Source organism: Pollachius pollachius (assembly GCF_949987615.1).
Source record: "Pollachius pollachius genome assembly, chromosome: 1".
In the NCBI taxonomy this organism is placed as follows: Eukaryota; Metazoa; Chordata; class Actinopteri; order Gadiformes; family Gadidae; genus Pollachius; species Pollachius pollachius.
The window spans coordinates 2,928,835-2,951,986 of NC_136934.1; the positions used below are offsets into that span (position 1 = coordinate 2,928,835).

The following is a 23,152-nucleotide window of genomic DNA, read 5'->3' on the forward strand; positions in this document are numbered from 1 at the left end:
ACCATCCACCCTCCCCATCACTAGATCATCCACCCTCCCCATCACTAGATCATCCACCCTCCCCATCGCTAGACCATCCACCCTCCCCATCGCTAGATCATCCAACCCCACCCTCCCCTTCACCAGATCATCCGCCCCCATCCTCCTCCTCCTCCATCACCTCCGATGGGGGTCCCCGGTCATGGGCAGGACGCTACGGTGGTGGGGGGACAGCAGGCCCAGCGGGTGGTGCTGGGGGTGGGGGCTCTCCACCTCCCCGATGTGCCGCAGGTGGAAGAGCAGCGTGAGCTTGCGGGTCATGGCGCGCAGGGCCAGGAAGGAGCAGGCGATCTGGGCCAACAGGAAGAGCAGGAGGACGGCGTGCACCGCCCGCTCCAGGGGCAGGATCAGGATGGCGGCGTCCGTCAGGAAGAAGAGCAGCACGGGCAGCTGGAAGGAGACGGACAGCAGCCAGAACGCAGCCAGCTCGGGTACCTGGGGGGGGGGGGGGGGGGGAGAGAGACAGAGGGGGTAGGGAGAGCGGAATCAGTAAGGAGTGTGTGTGTCGTGAAGACGAATATGAGTCAGCAGCTCAATTGTTGATCTCAATATTCACACACCCCGTCACCAACGGGAGACACACACACACACACACATACACACACTGGTTTTCCCACTCTTTCGTTCATATCGCTCGTCATGTGGTCTCTCCGTCCTGATAAAGCTCCAGTTTATTCGTTCGCCCTGTTATAGACCTCTGAAGAATAAGTCCCCTCCGAGGCTCAGAACGTGACGCAGCTTTTACTTCTTCGCCGCCTGCAGAGTTTGTTATGTGCGGTCATTCAAAAAACCCATGTTATTTCCCGTAGACATTTGACCGATGGGAACAGGAGCCTCGGAGGCGGGACTTGTTCCTCAGAGGTCCATGGATCCTGGAGGACCTGAGGGAGAGCAGCGTGGAGGTACCTGCTCGGTCAGGTTCCCCACCCAGCCCAGGTAGAGGCGTGCCGCCTCGATGGCGGTCAGCAGGATCACCCCGGTGACCAGCAGGGCCTGGTAGTAGCCTGGGAGCAGGCAGAGCTGCACACACACACACACACACACACACACACACACACACACACACACACACACAGATACACCCTCAACAGGACGTACATAGAAAATTAAACGTAGACATAAGGACGATGAATGACTTTTAGGTCTTATTAGTGGATTGTATCAGACACAACTAGACATTGGTTTACAACTCATTCACAAACTCATAACTCACTCTCTGACTGACTAAAATACTAACTAGAGAACTAACCAGGTTACCAGCCAACCTTGAGGTGGAGCATGGCAACAGCAGACGCCCACCAGCAGGGGAAGTAGAACATGTTGAAGTAAAGCAGCATCTGGAGCGGCAAGTGGGACACCAGCTCGTGGACCGCTGGAGACACAAGAGGCCATTACCGTTACTGTCTCTTCATTATCTAGCGGCCTGACTGTCTCTCTTCAGTCACAAAGCTGTCTGACTATCTCTTCGATTACACATCTCATGGTCTAGTAGACCTAGGCCTGAATGGCATTTAATCGTACGACTGAGTATAGGGAAATAGTCTGTGATCCCGTTTTTGTATGGCATTGGTTATTATAATAATAATCATCATTATTATTATCAAGTAGTATTAGTAGTAGTATTGTTATTAGCCCCTCTGTGCAGAGACCATCCGGATCTCGCCTGTTGACATTCTATTAGTTTCAAAACGCAAACCGTGGATCTCAGGATGGTCCCACGGGTCAGGTACACGGTACGAACGGTGCGAACCTGATCTGTCGTCCTGCTCCTGGGCCACGTCGCTGTCCGTCGTGCGGTTGTTGGCGAACACGGCGCTCCCGACGTAGGACAGCCCGGCGCGCAGAGTCTGTGGCCCGGGGGAGAAGAACACCGGCATGACGGTGACGACCGGACGGTACCTACCCGGAGCTCGGTGCTGTGTTAGGGAGCCATGTGTCACTCCCTCGGATATCCGCCCGCCTTCTGATAATCCTTGTTGATGTCACACAGACCCAGACACACACGCACACACACACACACACACACACAAATATGCACACACATAGATTCACACGCACAAACACACGCACGCACGCACGCACGCACACACACACACACACACACACACACACACACACACACACACACACACACACACACACACACACACACACAGTGATAATCAGATTATCTGACAGGAGGCCGGCTGCAGATTAAAGGCCGTGTTGCAGGGTTTATTTGCCAACAAATTTGTGCAATTTGCTTGTTGGTAATAAAGATTTAAACTGTTATTTATTGTATTTAATGTTGTTAGGTATCACAAAACGGAATGTAATACGAAAAAATAGGTACTATTTTAGAGGTTTGCTATTGATTGTCATTTCCTCCAGAATGCATTGCATGACGTCACGTTGGGGAGACACGGACCAAGGCCGCATTGAGACCCTTGAGAGTAGAGACTAGTAAGAGAGTGTTCAGCAGATTATACAGATACATAAATAAATACATATATATTATATGTAGTTAGTATATGCTACACGTGAATCTCCTGAAATGGCGCAATTTGATTGGTTCGCTATCTCGGGATATTGGCCAATATCCCATGATTGACATGTCAAACTCGATATTGTTTTCATCGCAAAATGTCCGCTAATAACAAATAAACCATTGGTCTCGGGGGCTATTCCCCACAAATCACTTCGCCTTCGGCGAATAATTGTTGATTAATAGCCTAGATAGATAGATAGCCTAGTCAAGTCTTTATAAATACCAAACTACACAAATCGTCGGGAATTCATTTAGGTGATTCTGCTCACACAGTGTAGCCTACAAGACCACACAGAACAAGGGAGACAACAAGTCTGACTGGACATACACAAAATACTTCACATTAAAACTAGACACATGCGTTGATAGGTAGGTAGGTAGGTAGGTAGGTAGGTAGGTAGGTAGGTAGGTAGGTAGGTAGGTAGGTAGGTAGGTAGGTAGGTAGGTAGGTAGGTAGGTAGGTAGGTAGGTAGGTAGGTAGGTAGGTAGGTAGGTAGGTAGGTAGGTAGGTAGGTAGGTAGGTAGGTAGGTAGGTAGGTAGGTAGGTAGGTAGGTAGGTAGGTAGGTAGGTAGGTAGGTAGGTAGGTAGGTAGGTAGGTAGGTAGGTAGGTAGGTAGGTAGGTAGGTAGGTAGGTAGGTAGGTAGGTAGGTAGGTAGGTAGGTAGGTAGGTAGGTAGGTAGGTAGGTAGGTAGGTAGGTAGGTAGGTAGGTAGGTAGGTAGGTAGGTAGGTAGGTAGGTAGGTAGGTAGGTAGGTAGGTAGGTAGGTAGGTAGGTAGGTAGGTAGGTAGGTAGGTAGGTAGGTAGGTAGGTAGGTAGGTAGATAGATAGATAGATAGATAGATAGATAGATAGATAGATAGATAGATAGATAGATAGATAGATAGATAGATAGATAGATAGATAGATAGATAGATAGATAGATAGAAAGATAATTAAATATGTTATATTATTTGCCTTGCGGAGCCAGCCAATCCTGTGCGCGTAAGCAAATTAGCCATGGGCGCCAGTGTTGCCAATTTAGCGATTTTGTCGCTATATTTAGCGACTTTTCAGACCCCTTTGGCGACCTTTTTTCAAAAACAGCGACAAGCGACAGATCAAGCTCCTTTTTCTGCTGTTATTGGTGACTTATGGCGACTTTTTGAGGAGAAAGCACGTATGGGTCTTCACAACGAGCAGCGGGTTCCTGCGCGGCCCCACCCCGTCTCAAAGCACTAACAGGCAGCCCAGTCCTCGCGCAGCAGTGCCTCCCAGCTGCTCTGTTAGCAGGAGCTAACAGGAGACGTTCACGCCTCGGCATCCGGGCTGCAAATGAATCCGCGTCCCAGCCAGCAAGCCGCCGCCGACTGATCCCGCCCCCTGACGTATAGTCAGGGCGGGAGAATGTAATATTTTCATAGGACTCTGGTATACTCTCATTTATAGTACAATTTTGAGTGGTTTAAAGACGATGTTTGTGTAGCTGAATAGGGAAAAATATTAATGAAAAGCCAAAAAGTGTTTGTTCACAGTATTTGTATTTATTCAATACATTGTGGTGTTCAAAAAGTGACCACTGAGATTAACCTTTTAAAGCGCAGAGTGCCACAAAGCACAACATCTGTGGATTTAAATGTAAAAAACAATTAACAGGTAACATACATAATAAAAAAAATGCCTTTAAAAAAAGTTCAACTGCTCAAAAAGTATAGCATTTCTAAAGCGCTTCAGTCTTTTGGGGACTTGTCTTCAGTGTCAGAGTGTGTGCAGCAGACCTGTCTTTAGGCAACTCCACATTCACCCTCTGTAGCAGCTCAGGATCAACAGCCTCTGTCATCATGGCTTCCAAGCCTCCACTGCCCCTGGGCCTTTTTATATCCTGCAGAGACTGGTACAAATAACAACAGAGCAACAATATAGTTATCAACCTTCAAAAATCTGTATTGTTTTCAACCCAATAAGTATAAATATTTCATGTAGCCCATCAGTGAAATCATAAGATTAGTGTACTCACCAAAATAGTTGATTGTCTATCTGCAATACTTCTGTTCTTTCCTGGCTGCATCCAAGAGATTTTTGTTTCCAGTGAACTTCTTGTACATCTCTGTGCAGGGATAAGTGCAATTGACACACACTTGCAGCTCAGCCTTGACACTGTCCACATCCAGACGATTCCTCTCATTTCTCCATGCAGTTGTCATCATTGAAAATACACGTTCTGTGTGTGCATTGTTGCATGGGATGGAGAAAATATAGGCGCTGACCTTCCTGGGATTCACAAGTGGTACATCTGCTTTGGAGAACAGTTTCAAAGTTCGTTCCTCACTGTGGCAACCTTCCATTTCTGGTGAACTGAAGGAACCTTCCACCATGGCATATTCCTCATACAGTCCATCCATATCAATGTCCAGATTCTAGGCCTGGACAGCAGCACTGTAGTCTTCAAATGGCACAGCAGTTGTGAGGCCAAGCTTGGCCACTTTGCTATGAAAGATTGTGTCAGAGAAGTCATATCTTTCACTGATGTATTTCTTCGTTCTTTCAAAAAAAAGCAGAAAATCAGCCTCACATTTTTTTGACTGGCAAGGGGGCAGCTGCTTCAGTTTGGTGGTGACAGTAAACCCAAAGAACCTGTCCTTCATCCTTCTTTCCAGCTTTTGTTTTAGTTCAGTCATTACCTTAAACACAGATGTAATACTGAAGGATTTTGCCTCAAGTGCTTCGATCGTGTCGGAGAACACCTTAAGAACATGGCTGAGAAACAGAAAATATGTCTCTGACACCTAATTTCTTTCCTCTCCAAAAAATCTCCACACAATTCTGGCACATTCCCCCTCACCCTCACTCTGGAAGTAGCTGGTCAGGGCCTTCCAATATTTCAGGATTCTGTCAATGGATGGCAGCAGGGACAACCACCTGGTGACAACATGCCGCCGCAGGTGGCATTCCTCCACCTCCACAAACTCACAGAATTCCTTAAATTGTGCTGTTCTGCTTGCTGATATGCTGAAATGGCTGTAAACCTTCAGCATTTTCCACATCAACATCAAGGCTGCTTGCTGCATATCTTGTTGCATTATGCAGAATATGGGCCAAACTGTTTGCAGGGAGCACATCTTTTTGGCTCAGTTTCAGCTTCTGATACAGCTATATAAAAACATAATATTAAAATAAAAACAATTTAAAGAAAACTTTAGAAGGACTAACTCTGCAAGAGTGGGTCCATTTAGATTGTTAATGTATGTTGTATACAAAAAAAAAATGTTTAAAAATGTTAATGTTTTACTGTGACTTGTTAGGCTCCTAAGTGGACCACAAAGTTAAAAACCGAACCAAACTTAGAACCAAACCAAAAATAGAAAAAAATAGTATAAATATAAAAAACTACCTCCCTTTTGGGTCACTTTCGCCGGTTCCAAGCCCGGATAAAGGAGGAGGGTTGGAATTGTGACATTCAAAAAAAAAAAAAAAATCAACTAAGAAGTTAATTTGTATTTTTGTTTTTTTACTTCTCGTTATGCAAATTAGGCGATGACGTCATCTAGCGACTTCTAGCAATTTTTAGGAGAGCCAATAGCTACTTTCCTTACTGAAGAGTTGGCAACACTGATGGGCGCCGAACACAAGAAAGACGTGATGTTGAGAAGTCATGCTAAAAACGGATAGCAAGCGAAAGCTAAACCAGGTAAGAGGCTCGTCTTTAAATCTTTGCAGTGACTGAATGTTGATGATGAAACGGATTGTTTTGCGTAAGATGAGTGTGTGCGACTGTGCGTGTGTCCTTTCCGGCTTCGGCATACTGCATGGTTATGAAGGCCTCGTGGTTAGTTGTGGCCTTAGTGAAGCGGCCTAGCCTTGGAGTTGGATAAGTTGGAGTGATTGTGTACGGGCGTGCGAGTGAGAGAGAGAGAGAGCACACCCGCCGTGGTGATGTTTGGCTTGTTGTGGGCTGTCAGCCAGCATCCGCCTGGTTGGACGGTGTGCTTTGTGAATGTGTTCAATGTACATCTGTCTGGTCGTATTTGCGGTAAATTGATGGTTAAATAATGTCACACCACGATCGGTTACACTTGCAGGCACTCATTTGCAAGTGCACTGATTGCGTGTCCGATAGGCTAAGTTAGCCCATAGCTAGCATTATGCCTTCTATTTTTAGATCTTCCGACTAAGTTTACCGGTACTTACGACATAATCGCTGTCACTAGATATAACCGGTGCTATTCATTGACAGTAAAAATAATTAAGTGTCGTTATTGTGTGCACTGCTGTTCATTGACTAGCTCCAGCGCTCGTTGATAAATGATAGCAACTCTTCACTTATTCTCCTCTGACCCTGCATTTAATTGGCTTTGACCGCCATCAGTTCTCGGCAATTCCTCATTCGCCCTCTCACGTCTGACAGGTTGGAAATGATACTGCTGTGGGCCATCATACATGTTATTTGCGGTTCTTGCCACCTCTTAGACGCCATAGTTCTACTACTAGGCTGAGGCTACCTTCCACCACGTCTCCCCAACGTGACGTCATCGCCCAATGGCGTTAGAAAACACCCGTTACTGCCAAAAACGACAAAAACTGGACTTTAACACTATTTTGGTGACATTTTATAAATGATACAGATATTTTGAGTGCTTTATGTACCCATTAATCAAAGCTTCCGGTTAACCTGCACGTAAGCCTTTAACCTCAACCAGCACTATAGTTACTAGAAGTTTAGTTCATTTTGTGAACTAAACAGGCAAGTGTTTGCCTATATTGAAAATTGTATTGGGGCGTTGTTGTCATCCCTTGGACAATCTGTACGTACGTATACTTTGTGGATCGATATACAAATAGGTCATATTTAGTTAATGCAATGGGCCTACTTATTAAATAACTCATTAACCATTGTTAATAGTTTAGAGTTTCGTATTGGCCAGTGTTAAACTGTGGAAAGTCAAGTTAATTGCAATATTGGTCTGTTATTGTGTTTGTATTCATATCTATATCGTTCAGCTTCTGTCTTTAAGTTTCATTCACACACGCCCACACGCACGCACAACTACACTCCAAACGCAGCTACGCGCGCACACACACAGAGGCACCCACAGACAAACACCCTTTTGTGTTTTCCTATTGTTTTACATACAACTTTGACAACCTGCCATCTAAAAATGGTAGCCTATATAAACAGATTGAAATATATAATTCGATGTATTATCAGAATAAGAGGGGGAATTGCTTTTATTACATCTTATGTTAAGTACACAAAGTAAACAATTTGGTGTAGAGAGTCCAATGTATTTGAGAAAAATGTGTATTCACACGATTCAAGTTTCGAATGACGATATAAAAAATGTAAATCGGTTTAGAAATGTGAAACATACAGTTGGCACTTCGAGTTCCACCTGGAGTGCATTTGCACTTTAAGTGCAAATTCAAAAATGCAATCTGCTAACAATCTTTTGTTTTTCCAATCAATCCAGAATACAGCAGATTAAGGTTGAGTCTGATTTCATTGCTCAAAGGAAAATCTCAGCCCTAGCCCTCGCTGTTGCGCGTTCACGCGCTGTGGAGCCATGTCCGAACCCCATTTAACCCATTCAGACCGTATTGCGCGTCAATGCGTGTTTACCATTAACCCATTTGTACCGGCTGCGCGGAGCAACATTGTATCTACTAGATACAATGTTGCGCCGCACAGCGCCTGCTGCGCGGTGCAACATTGTATCTACTAGATACAATGTTGCGCCGCACAGCAGCCGGTACAAATGGGTTAAAGGTAACGTAAGGGGGAGGGCTAACATTAGGGTTGGGCATCGGGCATCGAGCATCGAGCATCGATTGGAACCGGGACTAACATTCCGGTTCTCCCGGAATCGTTCAAATTTTAAAATTTAGATTCCTAGTTTCGATGCCCAGTCCGCCGACCGGAAGAAGAAGCCGCCGAAAACTAACGAAGAAGAAGCTTCCGGAGAAGCCGCGAAACTGTTTATGCTCGCGTAAACATGGAAACTGTGCGGCGGCGCTCGAAAGTGTGGCTTAACTTTAATAAAATAAATGACAAGTCGGCTCGGTGCAACACTTGCAAAAACGATTATATCGTGCAAAGGAGGGTGTACAACCAACATGATTAAACATCTCCGGGGTCACGGTGTAGAGGTAACAGCGTGCCCCGTCTTTGATGCGCTGCGCTGGCCTTCCTCCGTTGCTTCATCCTCCGGATCCGACTCTCACCCTAGCACTGCGCTACCGGGTAAGTAACGAATATGTTTTATGCCAACATTGAGGCAGCCAACAAGTTATACTCGACCTAAACGGTTGGTCAACTCAAATGCAAATACTGAGCTAACATAACACAGAATGAGGGAGTGAAAAATGAGGATGAGGAGGAGAGTGTTAGTGTACAATAGCTGATATTATATAGATTCTCAATCTTAATTAAGATCATGCCTTTAATGGATCATGCCTTTTAAATTTTCCTTTTTAGTGATAATACTGATGAACATTTTGTTTGTTTAGCAACCGCCTCCCTGCAAACTGTCCAGGAAGACTCCACTGGAGGAGCTGTTCGCTGAGGAAGAGGCACAGAACATAGTGTCACAGCAGAGCTCCATGTCCATCAAGGAAATAGTGGAGAGAGAGAGCTGCAGACATACCAGGAAATTCCACCGGCCATTATGTCTGCGGACCCTGCTGCATGGTGGTGGAACCAACGTTAGACTTATCCTTTGCTGGCAGATCTTGCTTTCTCATATTTATGCGTTCAAGCTTCATCTACACCCAGCGATCGTGTGTTCTCCACTGCAGGAGACACTATCTGTCCAGAACGCTCACGCATACTGCCTGAGAAGGCAGATATGATCATTTTCCTCAACAAGAACTGTTTCTGATTTTATGCTGTACCTGCTGCTAATCTGGGCTAGGTTGTACAAGTTGCTCCTCTTTGTTTGTTCGATATTCTGCACCAGGTTAGCCCATCAGTGGGAGCTCAGTTACATGTTTAAGTACCTGCAGGATGTCTAAATGTGAAGTTTTCAAAAATGAATTAAACTATCTTGTGAAAAGTATACCTCTGTGAAAATAAAATTCATAACATTTATATTCATTTCATAGATTTGATATTTATATACTAGTTGAAAACAGCCCTGTGAGAAATTCAAAATGAAGTTCATAAAAAGTAAAAATTTCATAGAATTAAAATTCATGGAGAAGTTCAGACTATTTCATCCAGAAAGACCTCTGGTTAGCTAGCTCATTTAAAACATGTAAACTTTTTTGACCCTGCCTCCTAAGTGAATCGGAATCGAGAATCGTTAGGAACCGGAATCGAAACGAGGAATCGGAATCGGAACCGGAATCGTTCAAATTCAAACAATGCCCAACCCTAGCTAACATCCCCTCAAAATTGAGATTTTCGATGGGCACACTCAAATGCTCCAGTTCTGACTTGCTCCCACAATACCTTGCGAGAAAATGGAAAATCAAGAAAAATCCTAGGCAAGATGGCAGGCGAAAAGATGCGACAGAATGGAAAACCACAAATGTAAGTGTTTTCTCTGTTAATATTCACGCCGCGGGCTCCGCAGCCCGGCCGCGGTCGGGGAGCTTCTGGTGCTCGTGTCGTATGATGTCCATATGTTCCCTGTTCTAGGTACTCCAGGTGGAAGATAAGCTTTAATCCCCTGCCAAGTAATGCAATAATTCGTTTTAAAAATGCTTATTAGCCTGGAGAATGGTGGATCAATGTGATGTCGTTTCTTTTTATAAACCAGTATATTTTTTCATTTATTTTGGTAGAAATATCTATCTATCATTATATATTGTACATAACATGTGGCCATATAAACCAGTTATAATTCCTACTTGTTATTTGTTATGTTTTCTTTCAGGAGATCATTGAGGCCGCTGCCATCACAGAGCCCATCTCTCCACCACCTCAAGCACCTGTTCTGCATTGGTAGCCCTAAAACCCCCAGGAAGATAGAGAGATTAACCATCCACTGATGGTTTAAAACGACCAAGTTATTGATAAAATGTGATGGCTGATGCCTTTTTGTAATGTGCAATATTAGTTCCATTATATCACTGGTTCTTGTTTGTATGATATTTATAGTGTGTGCATCTCTCCTTTTTATAATACAATCCGATACATGTGCTACGATACGATTCAGGGACGATACATTTTAATATGGAACGATTCGACGCGATTCGATTCAATGTTCTAACGATCCGGTGCGATTTGATGAGATATGAATCAATCTGATAGTTAATATTCATTTAACCTTAACGCATTCATTTTCTATTAATTAAAATAAGCTTTCTATAAAAAGAGACATTGCCTACTTTCAAATATATATATATATGGTATAGGGACCATGGAATTGTAGGTTTTGATATTTCTTTATGTAAATAAAGTGTTTCTTCTTTAAAGTGTTCTTGTTCTTAACCGATTCTTATCTAATACCACCTTTAACATGTAGCTAAGTTACATTCAAAGTAAATGGTATATTACGAGGGACAGATTGCAGTATTAAAAAAAATCCTTTATTTAAACATGCCAATTACAGAATAAATCATATAAATGCCATTTCAGGTTAAACATCTTTACAATGGGGCTTGCTCGTTGCCCGAGACACTGGCAGCCAGTCTGTCCCTTGTAGCATTACAAGGTGTCTGGTTATCTGCTAGGGGGTCACAGGGAGGTTGGGGGTCAAGCACTTCGAGTTGACTAATGATGACGTCACAGGGTAGGGACTACCGATGACGTCACAGGGTAGGGTTGTCCCATTTGGTAGGGGTAGGGGATCAGTGTAGAAGTTGGGGTTAGGGTTGAGCAACGAGGGGTAGCGTTGAGCAATGAGCAATGAATTCGGATTCAGTCTAAGGCCACAAATCATCACAAACTAGGAAGGGATCAGACTGCATAAGGCACGTTAGCAAGGGGAGAGCGGAGGGAACTACAAATATCCACCAGTTTAATGCCTTGTAAATGAGTACATACACACTACCGTTCAAAGGTTGGGGTCGCCCAGACAATTTCATTCCAGCTGTGCTGAAATAAATTCAAAAGGGTTTTCTAATCATCAATTATTCATTAACTAATCATTAGCCTTTTAACACGATGAGCTAAACAATGTACCGTTGGAACACAGGAGTGATGGTGGTTACTGTATAACTGTTATGTGTAATGTAGTTTGTATAATAAGAACATGGTATTTATTTGACTGGTGGTGCTGATGAAATGATGCTCCACTGGCGCCCTCTTCTTGTCGCTAAAGGCAACTCTTCTAACTGACTGGATATCTGATTCATTTCGTGTTTTCTTCATTGAAAAAAGCTGTGACACTAGGAAATGACATTTCCTAGTGACCCCAAACTTTTGAACGGTAGTTTACCGTCTGACGTTGTACCAGTCTATGGCATTTAAACCCTGAGTAGTTTTTCAACGTAAACATAGCTGGTGGAAAACACTGACGTTTTGTGAAGATTTTAATAAAGACTTGAACATACATAAATACTTTTTTTCCAAAAAAACAACTAAATGTTAATTTTTTTAAACTTCATTTTTTTGTGTGTTAAAATTTTGACAACTTTCTGTCAGACACACCCGCTTATTCCCACAGTCCAGGTACCTAGGTTAGTATAAAGTAAGCCCTAACAGAGTGTGTGTGTGTGTGAGATAAGAGTTGGGCTTTAACAAATACTTCCAGGTGCGGTAAAGTCCCCCGAAGTCTGATAAAACTAAACATTGACGGACTCATTCGGGTCGAGAAGAGGGTTTCGGAGATCCATCTTCCATTCCAGCTTCGGGAGACCCTGGAACAGAGTGAAGATAAGTCTTGGATAAAAGCGTCAGCAAGAATTCTTGGATAAAAGCGTCAGCAAACATCTCTTAGATGTAAATGTAAATGTAAATGAGTTGAGAGTTCGATCACTCAAATTAAGACGTACCATTGCTTTCATTAATTGGTTTCTCCCAGATTACGAGAACAATTGATGAAAAAGGTGACAGTAGTTTGTACATAAGTATATGTATATATTAGGGCTGTCAATAGATTAAAAATTTTAATCTGATTAATCACAGGGTAGCTGTGGATTAATCACGATTAATCACGATTAATTGCCATTCATAAATATGCCCGGAATTTCTGAATTTCTCTGTATATTGTTGTAGGAACGGAAAGATAAATGACAGAAGGTGGATATATAGGCATTTAGCATGTTCTTTTATTCATGAAAGAATCCAGATGATGGTGTTATTAATAATGAAAAATAAAATCGAACTTAAACATACCACACCATATTTCAATTTTTGTTTTGTGCCAGTCTCTTTGCAATGCCTATGAGCATATAACATTTTTATTTTTATTTTTTTAATCAAACTTAAAGATAACAGTCATCCCAAACGTTATGGGCATCTTAGCCATTGCTAAGTTTAGAATGGTTAAACATTGGTTGAACATTTTCCCTTTTTTAAATTAACAAACTACCACACCTTCGTACAATAAAATGTGTCTCTTGGCTATTCTTCTTTTAGCCAGTTGCTGAGGCAAACTAACTGGCTGACATTTTCTGAAAGTAAGGCTGACCGTTTCTTTTGCACGATGTGGCCTGCCACTGAGAAGAGTCTTTCACATGGAACTGTGGATGCAGGAGTCGCTAGATATTTGCGAGCCAGCAGGGCCAGCTTGTCATGGGCTCCTGAATGAGCAGACCACCACTGCAATGGACAGTCCTCCATACTAATGCAGGGCTCTGCCCTGTACCTGTGTATGTCTCTGCCAGGCTGCACCTCCTCATCAGAATCTGAATCTGAGCACATTTGTAGGAGCAGGCTCATTTTCTTCTTGGGTGGCCCATCTTCAGAAGTCTGTGGAGACCTTCTTGGTGATTGTTCATGCAGCATGCCTCCCAGTGTGGTCCACACCTCTTCTCTTTCACTCTTGGGCAGGGTCTTCAAGTCTTTAAAGCGTGGATCCAGGGCCGTTGCAAGCTTGAGCCATGTGTTGTTGGTCTTTTCTTGGCGGGAGGCTAGGTCTTCTTTGAATGCCGTCTTAAATCGCACCACATATGCAGGGTCCTCATCAGAGACCTCCATTACACGACGCAAGTGGCAGAGGGCAGGCAGTACAACAGAGCAGGATACATAGGCCTCCCCACCCAGGATCTCAGTTACATACCTGCAGTTGAATGAAACACACACACGCACGCACGCACGCGCACACACACACACACATCATTAAGTGATTACAACAGAAGTTGGTAGTTTACAAAAAGGTAACATATAATTTCAATTTAATTAATTACATTTTATTTCAAACTATAGGCCTATTAATAATTAATATGTGGATTACTTACCGACAGGGCTCTAGAAGAGTCTCAAGTCTTTGCACCTTGTCCCATTCTGGTGGTGTCAGCATAATGAGTTTGTGCTGCTGTTGGTCCAGGGTTGCTTTTATTGCTGCTTGATTGCGGTTCAGACGCTTGACCATATCCACCGTCGAATTCCAACGTGTTGGAACGTCCTGGACCAGCGGCTCCTGCTTCTGTCCAAGGGCAGCTTGTTGTGCTTGAAGCTCCGCGGTGTTTGCCGGACTGTGTTTGAAGTGGCCCACAATTTTGCGAGACCAAACCAGTCATTGCCTGGAGCCCCAGGCCTCATAGAAGGCCTTTTGGGGCCCCCAAAATTCCTCTTTATATTTAGTCCCCATATTTATTGTTTTTATAAAAATCTCTTAACAATAGTAGCATCGGGATAATGAGCCTATATTGAAAATTGGAAAAAACATTCTTTCAATGGAGCCAATTCAAATATTTATTATCATAACACCACATATTTTTCACAATTTATATTTTTGAGGTGGTTGACGGAGTTCGGACTGCGCAGCCGCAGCCTGTCGAGGGGCCATCGGAGTGGGGCTGGGCTGACAGTTGAGCCTTGGAGCCCCACTCGTCATTAAGCGACAGGGCTGCAGCGGCGGTCCGCGGCCACTAGGGGTCCTCAGAGCTCGTCTCTGGGGGAGTGCAGGGGGAAGTTCTGGAACTCCTCGGGAACCTCCTCTCCCTTCTGGCTCCTCCTGTAGAAGCCGCGGGCCTCCAGCAGCTGGCCGATGGCGTCCGCCGTCATCGCTTTCACAGGGACCGTCTGATAGGAATGAGTTAAAGAATGACTGCAACTGTCATCGTAGAAGATCAGACGGGTCCCCTTCTCCGAGGAGTCATACTCCAAGTCATGGCTAGGGTGGAGATTAAGGAAACGACAGAGCATGAGAGAGAGAGAGAGAGAGAGAGAGAGAGAGAGAGAGAGAGAGAGAGAGAGAGAGAGAGAGAGAGAGAGAGAGAGAGAGAGAGAGAGAGAGAGAGAGAGAGAGAGAGAGAGAGAGAGAGAGAGAGAGAGAGAGAGAGAGAGAGAGAGAGACTGACTGACTGACTGACTGACTGACTGACTGACTGACTGACTGACTGACTGACTGACTGACTGACTGACTGACTGACTGACTGACTGACTGACTGACTGACTGACTGACTGAAAAAATACAAACGCTTGCGCAGGTAATAATGTAAACAACTGACATTTAATTTAAATAAAATGGCATTCATTAAATTACATGAATCCATTTACAGAGGCATGGATGTTATGAATATTAATGAAGAGATGCTGAATATGTGTTTCTCAATATTGTGGAGAAGTCTCTGAGGGTGTGAGTGTGTTTGTGCGTGTGTGTGTGCGCGCATGGGTGTGTGTGTCTGTGTCTGTCTCTACCTCTCTGTAGCTTCACTATCCAATTGAGTTCTGCTCTGAGAGTATCGTGACTCCCCCACAAACATCTCTACCATCCTTCCCTCGGGATTTAACCTGCCGCCTTTACCTATGAGCAAGGCAGACCAAAATACCTCCGGGCTGTCACCTCACCTGCACCACCTCGTCCCTGTCATCGTAGAAGATCAGACGGGGCTCCTTCTCCTCCGAGGAATCATACTCCAGGTTATGGCTAGGGTGGAGATTAAGGAAACGACAGAGCATCAAACAGAAAGAGAGAGAGAGAGAGAGAAGGGGGAGAGGGAAGAGAGACTGCAGTTCTCCCTGGGAAACACAAGCCCCTCCGCACCTGGTCTCCACACCTGCTCTCCGGGGTGGTGAGCGTAGGAAGAGCAGGGGGTTAGCTCTCTGCTAGCTACGAGCTAGGTAGCAGCCTGGGAACCCCTGGCTAGATCTGGGGACCCCGTGTCTAGGTCTGAGATCTGAGGACCCCGCCGTCTCGAGGTCTGGGGACCCCAACTAATACTTTGTTGTGCATTCACTTCTCAGATATCTGCTCCAATGTGAGCTAACTGACACCACCTCTATTCCTAATCATATTAGACTGTAATCCCCCCCCCCCCCCCCCCGAATGGCCCCATGTGCAGAGCAGGGGACCCCAAGAGGGCTCTGGACCCCCAGGTTTGGAAGCACTGTAGACTATATAATACTATATACGGGCATTGTGCTACACATACTTATTGTATAGTGAGTTACTATCACAGTCTCGTTTTCCATGAACGATAAATGGCTGATCAAATGGATGAATGATTGAATGAATGAAGGCACACATTCACCGTCTACATAATGAATTCACGGTCACAGAAGGAGGATACTACAGTGCCCAGCGCTCCATCAGGAATTGGTGGAGTTCCGGCATCTTCTTGATGCTTCACCCGACCACACTGGGAGCCTGGGAGCAGATGACAGTTGACAGTCAGTCGATATAAATCGTGTTCCTATACAGACCAAATGCGCCTAGACTGAATACACAACAGCCCCATAGGGCCAGACTCGACACCGTATCCTGAAACACGATTAGTACTGACAGGTTCGGCGAAGCCTTATTGGTGGGTTGTCGATATGCATCGCGAGCACGGCTGTCACACGTCAAGTGGGTTCGGATCGCCGTTCCTTCAATGAGCGGCTAGAGCGTCGCCGCCGGTACCTACCAGCAGTTTCCCCCGAGCGATGACCCGCGTCTCTTCCACCGGAGCGTGGCTGTCATTCCCTGACGCGTCGGCGGAGATCGCCAGAATCACGACCAAGTAAATGGCCCACATTTTACGACACGTGTCCTTGTCAGGCTGTCAGCCTCTCTCCAAGTTATTTCAACTACTTAGGAGTACAAATTGCATTGAGTACTTAAGCATATCAGCAGGAGTAAACCATTTTTTTTAAGGGGATAAATCCAGGTCTTAAGTAAATCCATCTTTTTTATTTTCATCTAAATAAACGTTAATAATTACAATCTGTTATGACCTGTTATGCAACTCTCATTTGAATGCCACTAATGATGCCTGTGTCTCAGTCTTTGATGTTCTGTTGATTTGTCTTTCAAAAAGCTAAACTATTTCCCCTCTGGCAAACTTCATGGTTTATTCCTTTCTCCCTGTGTGTTTAGTTTTGAGCGAGGCTGAGCACATCTGTGCTCTTATCGCCGTTTCCCATGGCAAATGATGACATGGCAAGTAAGAGCCAGATGCATTCCCTACATAACCGAAAACCTATTTTCTGTTCAGAACTCCAGAATTATAAACATAGGGGGTTTGCATAACACAATGCTGCAATGCTACAATCATCTGCTTGTGCTTATTCACAAAACCACAGAGGCTTCACGGGGTTTTGAGCACCACGACGGTGGAATAACAATGTTTACTCATCGATGTTATTGAGAACACGTATACTAGGTCACCACTAGAGGGCGGCAGTGCCCACCCCTCCGTCTTCTGGCAGATGGGCGGGTGAAATGTACTTCCAAAGGCCCGGCCACAGACAATTGTGCTTCCAACAAAAATAAGCTGTTCCTTACTGGAATTCTGAACTAAAACCATCTCCCCTCTCTATCTGTTCCAGTCACCGACCTCCGAAACCTAGAGTGTGGCGCAGATCGTGTCAGCTGCTGGCGAATTCATGAAGTGGCAGCCTGTTTCTCTGTCCGTCTGTTTCTCTGACCGTGTCTCCCACCACTGTTGACCTGCCAGAATTCTCAACAGACCTGGCCTCTTCGGCCCTTGGGCGCCAATCCATTGTCACATTGTACGATATTATGTTATATATTTATGTTGTAAAGGGCTTGTTGGAGATTTACATTTACATTTAGGGCATTTAGCAGACGCTTTCATCCCAAACAACTTACAGTAAGTACATTTGTCAGGAGAAAGTGGAACAATATGTCCATTCCCCGTCTACAACAAGCTAGGATAAGATGCTACGCGATGCTAGGTACTATTTTTAAGTTCAAGGATGACAGCATACAATAAGTCCTCAGTTAATGGAAAGTTGAGGAGAATGAGCAGCCAGAGGGGTTTGAGTACGGCTGTAGAGAAGGACAGAAGCCTGGAGTGCAGGCACTGGGAGCTGGGTGGGGTGAGGGCCTGTGTGGCTCCTTAGCCTATATGTGTGGATGCATACCATATGTGTTCACACCACTCTGCTCCAGCAGCTTATAGCGCACACTGCCAAAAATGTTATTACCACTAATCTGCTGACAATGGGAAAATGAATAGTCATGTGTAGAATGAAGCCCCAGAGACGATTAACAATAATTCAACCCGTATTTATACTCTCCAACTTTTCTTATTGCTAATTGAACAGTGGATAAAATACAGTGCATGGCTATGAAGATTGTTATGCAAAGGTAGCCGACATTAATCTATTTTAGTTTATACTTCTGGAACATTTATCCAACTCTTCCACGCCTGAATCATTTTCTTACAACTTTATGGATCTGTCTGTTTCTGCGTCTGTCTCCATGCTATCTCTCTGTCCCTGCTTCTGTCTGTATCACTGTCTTCTGTCTGTCTCTCTGACTTCTGTCTTACCCTGCATCTGTCCGTCTCTCTGACTTCTGTCTGTCTCTCTGATATCTCTGTCCCTCTGATATCCGTCTTTCTCCATGCTATCTGTCTGTCCCTATTCTGTCTGTCTCTCTGACTTCTGTCTTTCTCTCTGACATCTGTCTGTCTCTCTGACTTCTGTCTTTCTCTCTGACATCTGTCTGTGTCTCGGACTTCTGTCATCTGTCTGCTTTACTCTCAGTTCTGAGGCTGTTCCCTTTTTCCCAAACTCATCAGTCAAGAGCCTTTTAACACACGCACACGCACACGCACACGCACACACACACACACACACACACACACACACACGCACACGCACACGCACACGCACACACACTTACACACACACACTTGCACACACACTTCCTGGTCTGCCAAAAGTTTCGGAAGCGGCCTCCATAACAGCAGGCCTTGCGTGGGTGTGTGTGAGTGTGTGTGCATACATGCGCACGTGGGTGTGCGTGTGTTTGTTTGTGTGTGTGTGTGTGCGTGTGTGTTTGATCCTGTCTGAGTCCCGGGGCTGTGGGGCAGCCTGTCTGCCTACTGTAATAAAGCGTTCTCATAAAGAGGAGAGGCCGCGGTGGTGGAGGAAGTCGGGGGTGGAGGTGTTGTGAAGGGTGGTGAACTCGTGGTAGGACGTGTCTTAATGGTGATCGGTTTGTTTAAGCGGGAGCTCTGCGACGCACGCTCCATCCCGCGTGTGTGTGCTGACCCTGACCGGAACATCTGGAGGTTCCGCTGAGGAAGAGTCAGAGAACGTCAACAAACAAACCGGGACCAGCGGGTAGATGAGCTGGGGACGTGAAGAGCTGCGAGAAGGTTCCTCTGGTGGGTTAGTGGGTGCTGGTCACCACAGGGAGGAAGTGGTGGAGACCTTCCCCCATCAAGTGGCCATGGAGGGACCATGAAGTGATCATCTAGTGACCATGGAGTGGCCATGAAGTGACCATGGAGGGACCATGTAAATGGGGAAGCATCGATTGCCTCCATGGAATTAAAATATCATCATAATGAAAGGGAAGTCCTACCATTTCCGTGTTATTTCAACACTTACGCAAAAAACACCCTGACGTAATTCACAAGTCCTAAAACACACACAGCCACACACACACACACACAACACACACTTACGCACACACACACACACACACACACACACACACACACACACACACACACACACAAGCACTCAAAAACACAAACACATGCACACACAACCAACTGTTAACCTTGACTCTGATCTGCTTCTGATAGCTGCAGGCTTAACAAGAAACGTCTTCATTGGTGGAGTGTTTCTGAGTGTTCACATATTCTGACGATGCATGGTGCTGATAAATGTACATTTAGGTGGTGGGGACAGAGTGACAGGTAGGTGGAGGTGACAGAGTGACAGGTAGGTGGAGGTGACAGAGTGACAGGTAGGTGGTGGTGACAGAGTGACAGGTAGGTGGTGACAGAGTGACAGGTAGGTGGAGGTGACAGAGTGACAGGTAGGTGGTGACAGAGTGACAGGTAGGTGGTGGTGACAGAGTGACAGGTAGGGGGTGAACCGACAGCCACTGATTCTCTCTGCCCTCTGCTCCCTCCCCCCCTGCTCCTCCTCCTTCCTGCTCCTCCCCCCTCCCTTCTAATCTCAGCCCGGCTAATCAGAAACACATGTCTTCCCATAAGGGCTCTGGTCTGGTCCTGTCGGCCTTTCCAATAGCGCTTAAGTCACGGAAGCTCATGGATTCAAACACACAGACAGACACTTGGTCACACCCAAACACGCATGGGGACCACGCAGACAAACCGACACACACACACGTAAACAAACAAACAAACGCACACACATGGACACACGTACACACCCAGGTGGTGGTGGTGGAGGTTATGATGATGAAGTTGCTGGTGGTGGAGGTTATGATGGAGTGGGTGGAGGTTGAGATGGAGGTGGTTGGGTGGTGGAGGAGCGTAGATCATCTCAATGCACATGGAGTGACAACCAGGGTGAGACGTTCCTGCCTGGACCCTCCAGTCAACCCCAGCCCTGGGAGACAGGATGAGGCTTTCTCTTAACCCCACAGGCTGGAGGCTCCACATCTGTATCCACATGTTTCTGGGGAGCGGGAGATTCTCACACGGACAGGGGAAAACAAGTGTGTTTCCTGAACAACAAAGCTGCCCTTGTTGTTGTTGTTGTTGTAGGGTCGGCCGTGTGGGTCACACACACTGCGCGGTTTCGGGGGAAATGTGGCGATCAGCGATAAAACCCCAGGCCTGTTTTCTCTGGGCTGCGGAGAATGGGGATCAAACTTGTGACCGTTCTTTGCGACGGCGCCGATTACCGGAGTGTGGTCGTGGCTTTTCTATTCTCTGTTGCTCTATGGTGGGTAGGAAAATAGCTTTTGACCAGGCCTCTGGAGGATCGTAAAAATAAAACCAACAGTCCCACCGACGGTACAAAGACACAGAGTGAATAAAATATACAAATAAAAAGGGGGTTTTAAGCCACAGGAAGCGAGTGAAAGACCGGCCGCAAGAATGGGAGGAAACTGGTGGAAAGGATAAAAAAAATGGATAAGGCATCTGCATCGGACTGCTCTCTGCTTTCTATTAGGCTTCCAAATCCTCCTCGCTCTCTTGCTCCACGCAATTATGCTGACACCGGGGGAAAAATCTAGGGCAATTTCAAGTCCCAGACAACTGCATGCTGCACACCCATTCAGCTGAGGAAAAGGAGGAAAAAGCACAAGAACACGTGTGGATGAAGAGAATGAACGTGGGTTAATTATCTTTCTGGCCGCTCAGCACAATTTGTTTTCATTGTTTATAAAAGCGGTCTCAGGGAATAGTAATAGCAGGATGACATGTTGTGTGTCAGTAGAATACCCCTGTAACACTCGATACATCTCCAGTCCAGTATATACAGTAGAAAGGTTGAGTCTGTACCTCCTACTGTATATATACTGTAAACTAATCTAAACAGCGTTCTGGGGGAGGAAAGTGGCCAAATGGAGCATGACGTGTAAAACTAAAAACCTCGGAACAACTTCCATCTCTGGCGAAACATCCGCTTGGCCTAGTTAGTCGCGGTAACAACCAGCCCGATCCAGCCGATCACCTATCCGTCAGGCTGTGTGGTGGACCCTAACCGGGCCCTTTCACCGAGGACTCTATTTTAGTTTGGTGCCGTTTCGAAGGAGGGAGCCTTAAATCATAGCCTGAGTAGATGTCATTGAGAATCTATAAACACACGCAACGCTGGCACAGCAGTCACCCCATTACGTTTTTTCGTTTCGTCTCTCTGGTCGCGCGCTGACCTCAGAGCGGTGGTTTTGGCCTCGCTCAAGCGCCAGCTCCGTTTCCAGTAAATGTCATTTCATAGTTACTGCGTTTCCACCCGGCCTGAGAAACACGGGAGTCTTAACGTGTAAGAAACACTGCAATTAGGCAGCGCGGCTCGCAGACAGCACGTCGTCAGCGAGGAGGGACCCACACGCGGCTCAAGTATCGCTCGGCCGACCTCCAAGGGGGGAGGAGGAGGAGGAGGGGGAGGGAGGGAGGGAGGGAAGAGGGAGGATGAGGGAGGGAGGAGGGAGGGAGGAGGGGGAGGGAGGGAGGGAGGAGGGGGAGGGCGACTGCAGTTCAGGAACCAACTGACTGCCCTGTTTGTGTCAGACGGTTACAGAGCCGATTGTTTGAATTGTCTATAATTAAAAGCAAAAGTTTGGGCAAGATGCAGCAACCGGCTCTCCCATTGTTAGTGAACTCCTGCGTAATTGAGGCAGAAATAGCCGCTTTTGCCTCAAAGGATTTTCCAAAATAAGCACAGTTTCTCCCTGTTAAAAAACGCCTTTTGCTGAAAGGCATTGTTCAAAATTCATTCAAATGCATCCTTTTTTCATCACGATCCATCAAGATGTCTGCATGCCAACCGCCATCTAACAGAAACCCATTCCACACTAACTGCTAGTCCAGGGCTTAGTGCTCAGAAGTGGACCAGGGACGTGATCTCCAGTCCGTGCAGAATCCATATTTCGAACCCGCCCTTTCAAGTGTAACACAACTCCACTTTCTTTCTGCTTTGCATTGCAGAAAATATTCCTCTTTTTCCTCTCACTCATAAATTTCTTTCTTCCTCTCCTCACCAGAGGGCTGAAATGGCTACCAGATGTTTCTCCAATCTGTGTCAATCTCCATGGCAACGTAGGGAGGAGGAGGAGGAGGGGGGGGGGGGGGGGTAGGTTTTCTAGGTCCAGGCTTTTTGGCTGACTCATAAGGGGGACGGGAGGGGGCTGAGTCTAAAAGCCCGGTAGTTTATAGAACCCAGTGCACGAGTCCATGTCATGTTTGGAAGGCCAGGCAACATCTCTCCCCTTTCCCGCCATATTAACAGCCGGCTCTACCCCCCCTTCCCCAGGGCTGTCCTGTTACACCCTCCCTTTGTGTCACCTTTGGTCTTGTGCTGATGGATTCACCCCTTCACCCCACCTCCCAGCGCCTCAGCATCACAACAGGAGCAAACAGTGCTGTCCCCGCACACCACTGAGAGGTACATAGAGGATCCTGTAGTCCCAATGCACACGCATCCTACTGCTACGTCACTATCAATCACGACTCACAGGCAGGGAGAGGGAGAGTGAGGGGGAAAGAGGGGGAGAGGAAGACAGAGGGGGGAGAGAGCAAAAGTGAGGAAGAGAGAGAGGGGGGAAGAAAGTGAGACGGGGAGACCACACAATGGTCTTTTCAGATCACCAGAAAGACCAATGAAAACTCTTCAATCC

The 23,152-nt window shown here is 45.9% G+C and overlaps 2 protein-coding genes across 2 annotated transcripts; both read right to left on the minus strand.

The window, feature by feature from the left end:
- Positions 1-156: 156 nt before the first annotated feature.
- On the minus strand, positions 157-1,916 carry LOC307071282 (transmembrane protein 17A; the record flags this gene model as incomplete). The annotated part of the gene is made up of 4 exons (XM_079730265.1): positions 157-474; positions 946-1,059; positions 1,305-1,411; positions 1,790-1,916. 4 exons carry the CDS (start codon positions 1,914-1,916, stop codon positions 157-159), a joined length of 666 nt encoding a protein of 221 aa, XP_079586391.1.
- Positions 1,917-14,529: 12,613 nt separating this feature from the next.
- selenoe (selenoprotein e) lies at positions 14,530-17,577 on the minus strand (the record flags this gene model as incomplete). The annotated part of the gene is made up of 5 exons (XM_079750285.1): positions 14,530-14,673; positions 15,442-15,520; positions 16,164-16,240; positions 16,500-16,634; positions 17,503-17,577. The coding sequence occupies 5 exons, from the start codon at positions 17,575-17,577 to the stop codon at positions 14,530-14,532; spliced, it is 510 nt and encodes a 169-aa protein (XP_079606411.1).
- Positions 17,578-23,152: the final 5,575 nt, after the last annotated feature.